Source organism: Vombatus ursinus, unplaced genomic scaffold (assembly GCF_900497805.2).
Source record: "Vombatus ursinus unplaced genomic scaffold, bare-nosed wombat genome assembly UNPS02014807.1, whole genome shotgun sequence".
NCBI lineage: Eukaryota > Metazoa > Chordata > Mammalia > Diprotodontia > Vombatidae > Vombatus > Vombatus ursinus.
The window spans coordinates 24,659,780-24,671,302 of NW_020954585.1; the positions used below are offsets into that span (position 1 = coordinate 24,659,780).

General features: G+C 43.1%; 1 protein-coding gene across 1 annotated transcript in view; it reads right to left on the reverse strand.

Annotated features, from left to right (window-relative positions):
* Positions 1 to 11,523, reverse strand: part of FLII (FLII actin remodeling protein) — a 47,167-nt gene that overhangs the window by 29,859 nt on the left and 5,785 nt on the right. Inside the window, exons 2-4 of the mRNA XM_027874481.1 lie at positions 4,905 to 5,015; positions 4,650 to 4,721; positions 2,066 to 2,146 (exon numbers count right to left, since the gene is read on the reverse strand). Coding sequence (XP_027730282.1) covers positions 2,066 to 2,146; positions 4,650 to 4,721; positions 4,905 to 5,015 — 264 coding nt within the window. The remainder of the gene's footprint in view (positions 1 to 2,065; positions 2,147 to 4,649; positions 4,722 to 4,904; positions 5,016 to 11,523) is intronic.

The following is an 11,523-nucleotide window of genomic DNA, read 5'->3' on the forward strand; positions in this document are numbered from 1 at the left end:
TACTGGATGTTATTTCTGAGGCAAAAACCAGAGCCTTGTCTGGAGCAAAATGGAAACTATCAGTAGCCTGTATTGGTGATGCAGAGATGCCTTCTGCCCATGAATGGGTTTTACCATTCCCTTCTCCAGCTCATCTGACAGCTGAGGAAACTGAGGCAAACAGGGTGAAGTGATTTGTCCACGGTCACACAGACAGTAAATGTCTGAGGCCAGATTTGAACTCAGGAAGATGAGTCCTCCTGACTCCAGGCCCGGTACTCTGTGCACTATGGTGCCACCTAGCTGCCCTACCTACCAGTCTTAGCCTCCCACTAGTAGCAAGGATTACAGGTGTGCACCACCATCCTAGCAGATAATGAGAGTATGAATCCATCATAATTAGCAAGACATTTAAAAACTAAAAACCTTTAAAAGTTCGGAAAGAGAATTTCCCAAATCACTTAAAAACCTTCCAAATGAGGCAGCTAGGTGGATAGAACACCAGCCCTGGAGTCAAGAGGCCCTGAGTTCAAATCCAGTCTCAGACACTTGACACTTACTAGCTGTGTGACCCTGGACAAGTCACTTAACCCCACTGCCTCGCAAAATTAAAAAAAAAATCTCCCAGAGTTTCAGTGGGTTTTGAACCTATTGTGCAAAAATATAAAGATGAAACTCCTCCTGATCCATTTACAAGAACAACTGATTGACATCAGGGAAGATGGAGACTTGCTAGGCACACTTCAATTAAAAACCTGTGCATACTCGGTGGCTAAAACTGAAAAATAAGTATCACACTTTAGTGAGAACAGCCAATGATTTACTTCTTACATATATCTGTGAAGTTTCTTTTTCCATTATGACAGCCATTAAAATATAGTACTGAAATAAAATGAACTTAGAATGGGCCCTCTGAGTCACTTCATCACAAAGTGTTAAACCAAGATTTTTTTTAAAAAATTGAAGCCTACTCAATCACTTCAACAAAATTAACAATTTATTAATGATAGCAAAATGTTTTTGTACCATTAAATTAAAAATTTTAATTATTTTAAAAAATATTTACTCTGTGATCTTTTTCTGGGTTTTTTTTTTTTTTTTGGTTTAGGCAACAGGGTTAAGTGACTCACCCAGGGTCACACAGCTAGTGAGTGTTATGTGTCTAAGGCCCGATTCGAACTCAGGTTCATCCTGAATCCAGGTCCGATGCTCTATGCACTGCGCCACCTAGCTGCCCCTACTCTGCGATCTTTTTAAATGTCAATTTTGGATAGGTGATAAGAATTAATAATATAATTATATATGTATATGTGTATATATATATATATATATAAAATATATATTATATATATACATATGCACACACATGGTAGTTTTTAATTTATAAACTGCATGCTCAAAAAGGTTTTTATTAATGGGGTACACAGTCAAAGGTCTGGAGACTACTGCTCTAGGCCCTAGTCAGGGGTGGGGAACCTGCGGCCTCAAGACCACATGTGGCCCTCTAGGTCCTCCAGTGCAGCCCTTTGACTGAATCCAAACTTCCCAGAACAAATCCCCTTAATAAAAAGATTTGTTCTGTAAAACTTGGATTTGGTCAAAAGGCTGCACCTAAGGACCTAGAAGGCCATAGGTTCCCCACCTTTGCTAGATGGACACGGAGAAAGAAAAGGGGACAGAGTTGGGATACAATGTGAACCAAGCCCAGAACATGCCTGTAAGCTGGTTTTGTTTTTTATTCTTTTAAAATAAAATCCCTTCCTCTACTTGTTTTCCTATGATTTTCTGCTTTCTCCTGAATCAGGGAACCAGGAAATTGAGGGTTTATAGGATAGCTGAGTTCTGGGCAACAGGTTTGACCACTCAATCATTAAAAAAAACAAATCCATTCATGGGCAACGAGGCATCTCTACATCACCAAGACAGGCTACTGATAGTTTCCTTTTTGCTCCAGGCAAGGCTGTGGTTTTTGCCTTGGAAATACATTCAGAAATCTAAATGTTGGGGGTATGACTTATAGGCTGGGGTGGCTTCTTTGGAGAACCAAACAATCTAGGAAAAGCCTGGAAGAAGCGGGGTTACGTACCAGGACGGAGAGGTCATCCAGTTGGAAGATGTCATCTGGCACCCCAGAATTCTTCAGGCTGTTGGCTCGAGCCACAATCGCCTGCAAGAGAAGCAACATGAATCTTGTGACCTCATTCCGGAGCCAAGGGATGCAGGAAACCCTTGGGAACCTCCAATAGGCTTCCCGGCTTGGAGAGAAGGGAAGGGGGCATGAATGCATTCCTTACAGCAACGAGCGGCTGAATTCTAGAGGAATGCAGCTTGTGGAATAGAAAGAATGAGGCAACTGTCAGGCCCAGGAGTCAGGAAGCCTTAGGTCTAATTGCAGCTCTGTCGGTGACTTGCTGTTTGACCTTGGACAAGTCACTGGACCACATCAAGCCTCAGTTTAAATCCTCATCAGTAAAATGAGGGGAGGTTAGACTGGGTGATATCTAAGGGTCTTCCTGCTCTGATATTCTATGATTCTGTGATCATGGTGGGGAGTGGAGGGAAAATAGGGTGTGCTGAAGCCTCGAAAGAGGAAAATTTTTTTTATAAAAAGGAATGATAATATTATTCTCCAAGGAAAACAGAACAAAAAGAAAGGACTCACACATACAAAAACATTCAGAAAAACATTATCCATGATAACAAAAGGCTGAAAACAAAACGTGCCCAATGACTGAAGGATGGATGGCCTAACAGCCAGCGGCTTATGAACATAAAGGAATAAGACAAGGATTTAGAAATCAGAGAAACGTGAGATGGACGCAGAATGACGAAGCGAAGGAAACCAAGCCAAGAGGGCCATCCACACCATGACTGCAACAGTAAGAATAAGGTCAGCACAGAGAGCAACAAAACTTGGATCAAATGCAACACTCAGGGTGGGCGGCGGTCCGAACCAAAGCACACGTCCTTCCTTTGGACCATCAAAGTGAAAAGGGCCATGTGTCAGCAGTCACAACGGCAGCAGAAGACACTTACGCTTAACTCTATTTGAGGAAGACACACTGAAGGAAGGTGGAAGGGTCTGGAGACGCGTGGTGCCACGGGTACTTGGCATCACAGATCCAGAGGGGACCTGTGGGAGGGCTGGGATGGACCTCTGGGATCAGCTAGTCCAAGGCCCTCATTTCACAGATGAAGAAACTGAGGCCTACAGCCGTGAAGTGACTTGCCTAAGGTCATACAGGCAGTTAGCATCAGAGCTGGGATCTGAATCTGTGCCTTACTGCCTCCCTTTACCATCCTAACCATTTTGAGACTTACGGACAATACAATAAATATTTACTGAATGCATACTCTGTGTGGAGTGCTATATTGGAATATATATAACATAACATATATAGTTTTATATATATATATATATATATAGGAGTGCTATATTGGAATATATATAACTTACATATTATATATACATAGGAATGCTATATTAGAATATATGTAATATAACATAATATATATGAGTGTTATATGGGAATATATGAGTGTTATATGGGAATATATAACTTATATAGAATATATAGGAGTGTTTTATTGAATATATATAACTTACATATAATATATATATAACATATACATATACATATAACATAACAATAATTTTTGTCGTTGTTCTGTCGTTTCAGTTGTGTTCGACTCTTTGTGACCCAATTCAGGGTTTTCTTGGCAAAGATGCTGGAGTGGTTTGCAATTTCCTTCTTTAACTCATTTTCCAGGTGAGGAAACTGAGTCAAACAGGGTTAAGTGACTTGCCCAGGGTCACACTGCTAGTGTCAGAAGCCAGATCTGAACTTAGGTCTTCCTGACTCCAGGCCAGCGCTCTATCCACTGTACCACCTAGCATTAGGTACTTCAGAAGATTAAAAAAGCTTACAGGAGGGGAGGGACGCCGTCTTAAGGGGAGACAATTTTAATAGCTGAAAGACCCTGAAAAGTCTAAAACTCTTTCTATAAGACTGGTGGGGGAAACAGGGCAAACAGAAGCTAGCTCTTCCTGCTTCCCCCCACTCTCTCTGGACTCCTCCCTGCGGTGTCTGGGGGAACTGAGGGCGATGCATGCTGCAATCCTAGCCCACAGGAAATCCACCCTGCCCGGGCCTCCGCCCCCGATCCCTGAGCCCAGATGGCCTAAGGTGCCACTTTAACTCCTAAAACTTCCTCTCCTTTCCCTGGCCCAGGCTAACAATCAGAAGGAGAAGTTCACAGCCCAGAGAGAGCAATGTCGTGTGACACGCCTCCCCTATTCCAGAGCCTAACTATCCTTCCTTCCTGGCTTAAGGGCCACCGCCTCCAACAAAGCTTCTGCTGACCACCCCGGCCCACTGTCACGTCCTCCTCCTCCAAGTCCCTACTGAAGTCACCATTTGTATCACACATTCTAGCACTTCATGATGCACATCTCCCATATTCTTCCCTATTGTTTCATAAGCACGAATCTCGCTTCTCTAACTACGCAGATTATGGGTTCTCCAGGGCAGAGACTGCGTGACACATAGTTTCTGTGCCCTCCATGATACCCAGGAGTGGATGTCTGATACTGACTCAGGGTCCGGGCAGGGGGCGTCTGGTACTCTGGGCCACCTCCCTCTGACCCCTGTTCCAGGATGAGGACTCACCCGCAGGCAGGGGAGGCTGGACAGCTCCCCATGGAGAGTGTTCAAGTTATTGTGACTCACGGACAGGTGTTCCTGGAGGGGGAATCAAGAGGGCACAGCTTATACAGAGCCTGAGGGGCAGAGGGAGACGCCTGCACAACCAGGCCTTCCCATTCACCCCGGGGCTCCGACTCCCCCCTGCTCTGCCCCTGCACTCGGCCCCCGAGGCCCTAGGGGAGGGCGAAACAAGCTGGCTCGGGTGCAGAACGTTCCTACCAGTTTCTGAAGCGCAGCAAGCTCTTCAGGCAGGTAGCAGAGCCCGGTCCGGTTCAGCTTCAGCCACCGTAGACTGGTCATGGCTTTTACATGTTCAGGAAAATACCCACCCTAGAAGCAGACAAGGAGAAGGCCGTGAGGGGATGAGCTCAGGGAAGATCTGCCCCACACAGGGCCCTCTCACCCACCAGCCTCAGTCTCCAGCCCCCACACCAGTCCTAAATAGCATGTTCTACTCTTCAGGATATGGCCTCCAGGTTCTGTCCTCCCCCTCCCTCCTCCAATCCATCTTGCTCACACACCAACACCAAAGGAGGGAGCTAAAATTAAGGAGAGGCAGAGCATAACAGCTTGAAAGCAGTGCGCTCAAAGTCAGGAAGAGAATCCTTCTGGGCCTCAGTTTCCTCATCTATAAAATGGAGAGAAGAGCACCTGCCTCACAGGGTGGGTGTGAAGATCAAAGAATCAAATCTATGTAAAATGCTTTACAAACATGTGAGCTATCAACGATAACAACAACAACAACAAAGCCCCTTCCAGCCCAAGAAGAGGCAGTGTGGTACAGTGAACAAAACACTGGACATGGAGTCAGAAGGCTTGGTACTTACCCTGCCTCAGACTCTTATTAGCTATATGACCTCAGTGGCACAGTGGACAAAACACCAGCCCTGGAATCAGGAGGCCCTGAGTTCAGATCTTGCCTCACTTACAAGCTGTGTGACTCTGGGCAAGTCACTTAACTTGTTTGCCTCAGTTTCCTCATCTGTAAAATGAGTATAATAATAGCACCTACCTCTCAGGGTTGTTGTGAGGATCAAAGGAGACAATAATTGTATTATTGGTAATACAATAATAATAATGGTAATAATAGCACAGCCCCTGGCCCATAGTAAGCATTATATAAATATTAGCAATTGTTATTATTTTTTAAAATCTCTCAAAGCCTCAGTTTCCTCATGGAGATGACATGACACATTGAAAAGAACACTGAATGTAAAGTCAAAGGACCTGGGGACCTGAGCTCACCTCTGCTATTTATTACCTGAGTGGCCTAGAACCAATCACTTAACTTTCTGAGACTCACTTCCTTCATCAGTAAAATGATGAGGCTGGACTGCAATGTCTTTAAAGTCTCTCTCAGCTCTAGGGCCTAATAACCTATGAGCCAACCTTCCCAAAACAAACTCTGATGCTACCCCCTCACTCAAAGACCTTCGATAGCTCCCTATAGCCCAGAAGGATGAAGTCCAAACTCCTCACACTGACGTTCAGGCTCCTCTATAGTCCACCTTTCCAGCCTTACTTCCCACACTTCCCCAAGAAGAACCCTCTGCCCACTCAAGCCAAGCCAGTCTCCTCAGACTGTCTGGAAAACACTATTTCTGCTCTTTTCTCCACTCTCTCCAACCATTTTCTCCCCGCTACCTCATAATCAAGGTTTGAAGCACCCTCTCTTATTTCTCCTCTGTACTCTAAAATCCTACCCATCCTTCAAGACCTGGCCTAAGCGCCAGGCACATTGTGAAGCCTTCTGTGACCCTCCCCCTCCTCCCCATGCCCTTTAGCACATCCCTTACTGCCCATACACTCACTGTAGACTGCCCTGTTTTGTTCCCTAATTATTTCCTGTGTGTGTCTATCTCTGGTCTTGCCAACTAGAATCTTGGCTTTTTTTTTTTTATTTGCTGTTGCTTAGTCCTTTTCAGTTGTGTCTGACTCTCTGTGACCTCATTTGGGGTTTTCTTGGCAGATACTGGAGTGGTTTGCCATTTCCTCCTCCAGTTCATTCGACAGATGAGGAAAGTTAGGCAAACAGGGTTAAGTGACTTGCTCAGGGTTACAAAGATAGTGTCTTAGGCCAGATTTCTCAGATCTTCCTGACTCCAGGCCTGCTACCACCTAGCTGCCCCAGAATCTAAGCTATAGATTCTTAACCTTTTTTTTAATGTGTCATGGACCCCGTCGGCATTCCGGTGAACCCTATGAATCCCTTCTCATAACTTTAAAATGTTTTTAAATATTAAATTTAAATATTTTAAAATGCATTTATGAGCACTAAAATTAGATCACAAAAGAAATCAATTATAATGAAAGTTACAAAATAGTAAAAAAAAAACCAAATTTGTGATAGAGAGTAATATAGCTATCAGTTTTAATAACTACAGTAGTTTCAAAGTAATGATGAATGTAAAGGCTCTTTCAAGATATTTGTAAGCATTGTAACCATGCTACAAAAATAGCTGTGACTTCTATCAACAACAAAATCATGGATACTATTGTTAATACTACTCTGGTTTGTTGCCAGCATGCATGATTGAAGGAAATGCTAAATTTCAGTTACAGGTGAAGGAAAATTAAAACTTTTTTTTTCCCCATCGAAGTTCAAGCCTTTCCTCTCTACCCCAAAACTATGTGGACCCAAGGTCAAAAGACCCCGCACCAAAAACTATGAAAACCAGGCCCTAATCTTTCTTGCCTCTCTCCCTGGACCAGGCACTTGGTACAAGTGCTTGGCACAGATTCAGTGATCAACTAATTCGCAGCCCTGTTCCATTTGTTATCTCTAGTCGCTCTTCCTCAAAGCCCTGAAAGTAGCTAGTACAGGTATTGGGGGGAGTAGACCCTGATTTAATCAGCAGAAACCCCCTCTGCCACTACTGATAAGCAGCTCCTTCTATTCTTAGCACTGTTGGGAACGGGTTAAGGAATTTGCCCAGGATATCTCTGCCAGTATCAGTGTCAGAGGCAGAATAAACACAAGTGTTCAATTGTTCAGACGTGTCCAACTCTTTGTGAAACCATTTAGGGTTTTCTTGGCAAAGAAACTGGAGCAGTTTTTGCCATTTCCTTCTCCAGCTCATTTGATAGATGAGGAAACTGAGGCAAATAGAGCTGTGACTTGTCCAGGGTCACACAGCTAATAAGTATCTGAGGCCAGATTTGAACTCAGGAGAATAAGTCTTCCTAACTTCAGGCCTGGTACTGTATCCACTGCACCACTTATTCCCTTACTATTACTATACCTTACTATTTCCATCTGAGAGATGAGGAATGCCAAGACCCAGGGCGTAAAGCAATTTGCCCAAGGTTACATGCAATGAGCTGCCGGCAGATGGAGGATGAATGCATTTGCCTGCATTGATGTCTGGTGTCCTCACCCCTAGATCATTGCCTCCAGAGGTAAAGGGCCTTTTTCCTCTAAGGGCCCACTTGGGGCTTGGTATGGGGGGGGATGGGAGGGAGAAAGGCGAGTCAGCCAGGGTCAACAGGAAGCAACTCAAGGAATATTTCTGAAATGCCATAATGAGTACAAGAGAGCAGAGCTACAGAGATAGAAACCAAACAGCCCTTGTTTATTGGGCCCAATAATCATTTATAATGTGGGCCAAGGGATACATGACATGAGTACTGGAAAGGAAGGAAGGAAGAAAGAAAGGAAGTAAGGAAGGAAGGAAGGAAATAAGCATTCCATCCCTAACATGTGTCAGGCTCTGTGCTAAATGCTTTACAAATAATAACTACAGTAATTTCGGAGTTAATGATGATCTGAGTCCGAGTTCTGCCACGAATGTTCTTTGTGACCTTGGGCAAGTCATTTCTTCTTTCATCCTTGGTTTCCTATCTGTAAAGTGAGGATAACTAGACTTGTACCAGATGTCTCATGGCACGATGATGGGGACCAAATGGAAGAATGCCCATTAAGTGGTAGGGAAATTTGCAAATAGTAGGTCTTCGGCAGCATATTCATCTTTGCCCACTTGAAATGCTACCCTATCTGTCAAGACTCAGTTCATAAACCACCTCTTCCAAGAAGCCTTCCCTGAAGGAGCCTCCCAGTCAGAAGTGGTTTCTTCCTCACTAGATCTCATAGCACTTTCTACACTCTTATCATTTAAATATGGTAAAATTTGGAGTATGATTTCCCTGTACAATATCTTATCTCCCCCCAACTAGAGAAGAGGTGAGCCTCTCGAGGAAGAGACCTGTTTTACGGTCTTTTACAACCATGGTACTGAGGAGTAGACAGCTGGCAAAGATAGCAAGGTGAAATGTTACGGAAGAGCCTGGCCTTCAGAAGCTCTGGGTCACGGGTCCTTCAGAAAAGCCCAAAGCCAGAAAAAAGCAGCCTCTACTAAATGAGGAAGAATTGAAAAAAAAAAAATTTTTTTTAAATTTATTAAATGGGGACACAAGCCAGTAAGATCTTGGCCCTGGTCCGTCGGAGCTGCATCAGGCGCCAAAGTCAACTCCCAGTAGGTGACTGGGGGGCTGAGGCACCCATGATGTGCCCTGGGAGACCCGAATCCAGACTGATCTTTGATATCCATTTGAGGCTGATCAGAACCACAAGAGAGGACAAAAGCCAGCTCCTGGACTACCAATGGAGACTGGGATGGGGCAGAGGCACCTGAGGAAAGCCAAGGTGTGTGTGTTGGGAGGCACAGGATCTCCAATATCCAGCTGGTGCGTGCCAGGGCCATAACAAGGGAAAACCCCGAGTCTAGCTGGAGACTACGCAAAGATATGCAAGTTGTGGCATCACCTTCCTGATGGGATGGTCCTCTTCCAGAACCAAGGACAAACAATAACAACAATATGTAGGTGGAGTTAGGAGCAAAAAGCCAAAGACTGAGATTGATGTAGGGATCTAGTCCCAACTGCAGGCCCCGCTTCTTGCCTAAAACCAGAGCTGCGGAAGACGGCAGAGAGAGGGACTGAGACTCGGCTATTCCATCCGGAATTATGATGGGGCAGTGGCAGATGCATCCAGACTGCAGAGGGGCTAGGTCTCAGGCCCAGCCACCTCATCCAAGAAGGCCTAGCATAAAGTAAACTCTGAATACCATGAAGAAATGCTGTGATTTAAGAGAAGCCCAAGAGGTAAACCCAGAAGAAGAAAATGGCTCCACAAGTTGAGAGAGAACCTCAGAAAAAAGAATGATTTGGCCACAAGGACCTAAAGAGTGGACGGAAAAAATGAAGCTGGATATTTAAAAATGGAATTAAGAGCTCTTGAGGAAAAAAAGTGGAAGAATAAAATATCTTAGGACAGAAGGTAGGAAAACGTGACCTAAGTAGTGGACTTGCTGAAGAAGCAGAATGGAGCAAAGGGAACTCAACAATTTGATAAGTCAACGAGAAAGATTAGAACAGTTGAAAGACTGAAAAATTAGAACACGTGAGATATCTACTGTGCTATCAGAAACAAATAACTTGAAAAACAGATCAAGAAAAAGCTACTGAACTGTGCATGCTCCTTGCCCCAGTAGTACTTTGGCTGGTAAGCATAAACTTCAAAGAAAAAGAGAAAAAAGACCCATATGTACGAAGATATTTGTAGTAGTTCTTTTCATGGTGGCAAAGACTTAGAAACTTGGAATTGCTTCCAATTCCACCTACATCTCTTTGCATAGTCTCCAACTAAGACTTGGTTGGGGTCCCCATCAATTGGGGAATGACTAACAAGTTGTAGGATACGATTGTGATGGAATACTATTGTACTATAAGAAATGATGAGCAGGATGGTTTCAAAAAAACTTGGAAAGACTTATATGAACTGATGCAAAGTGAAGTAAGCAGAACCAGGAGACCACTGTACACAGTAACAGCAATACTGAACAATGATCAGCCGTGAATGACTTAGCTATTTTCAGCAAGACAAAGATCCAAGACAATTCCAAAGTATTCATGATGAAAAATGCTACCTATCACCAAAGACAGAACCGATGAAGTCTGAAAGCAGACTGAAGAATACTTTTTTCACTTCCTTTGTTTTTCTTGCCTTTTTTTTTTTTTTACAACATGGCTAATATGGAAATATTACTTGCATGATTTCATATACATAATTGATATTACATGACTTGCCATCTCAGTGGGTTGGGGAGGTGTGAGAAGGAGGGAAAGAATTTGGAACTCAAAATTTTAAAAAAGAATATTAAAAATTAACAAATAATAGATTTGGTTGTTTTGTTTTTTTTTTAAGAAGAAGAAATGATGAAGGGGATGGTTTCAGAGAAACCTGGTAAGACTTGAACTTATATAAAGTGAATTGAATTGAACCAGAATAATTTTACAATAATGATAATATTATAAAGATAAAGCAACTTTGGAAGGCTTGGGAACTCTGATCCACACAATGGAATCAATTATAATTCCAGAGGACTCATGATGAAACATGTTCTCCATCTCCAGATAGAGAGGTAATGAATTCACAGTATGGGCTGAAGATTATTTTTTTGGACTTGACAGAATTTGTTTTGCTTGACTATACATATTTGTAATGGATTTTGTTCTTCTTGCTTGCTCAGTGGGTAGGGGAAGGGAAGGTGTATGGGATAGAAACTAAAAAGAAATTAAAATTGAATTAACAAAAAAGAAAAAGGAAAACAGGTCAAGAGGAGATAATTTAAGAGTCACTGGACTCCACAAAAACCATGAGCTGACATAATAAATGCTGAATACATCTATTCAAGGAATGATTTATTCAAATCCAAAAACCACTTAGCTATTAACTTACTCAGGCATTTCATTCAACAAAGATTTATTGAATCAAAGGAGATAATAATATCTGTAAAGCACTTTGTGTGTGTGTGTGTGTGTGTGTGTGTGTGTGTGTGTG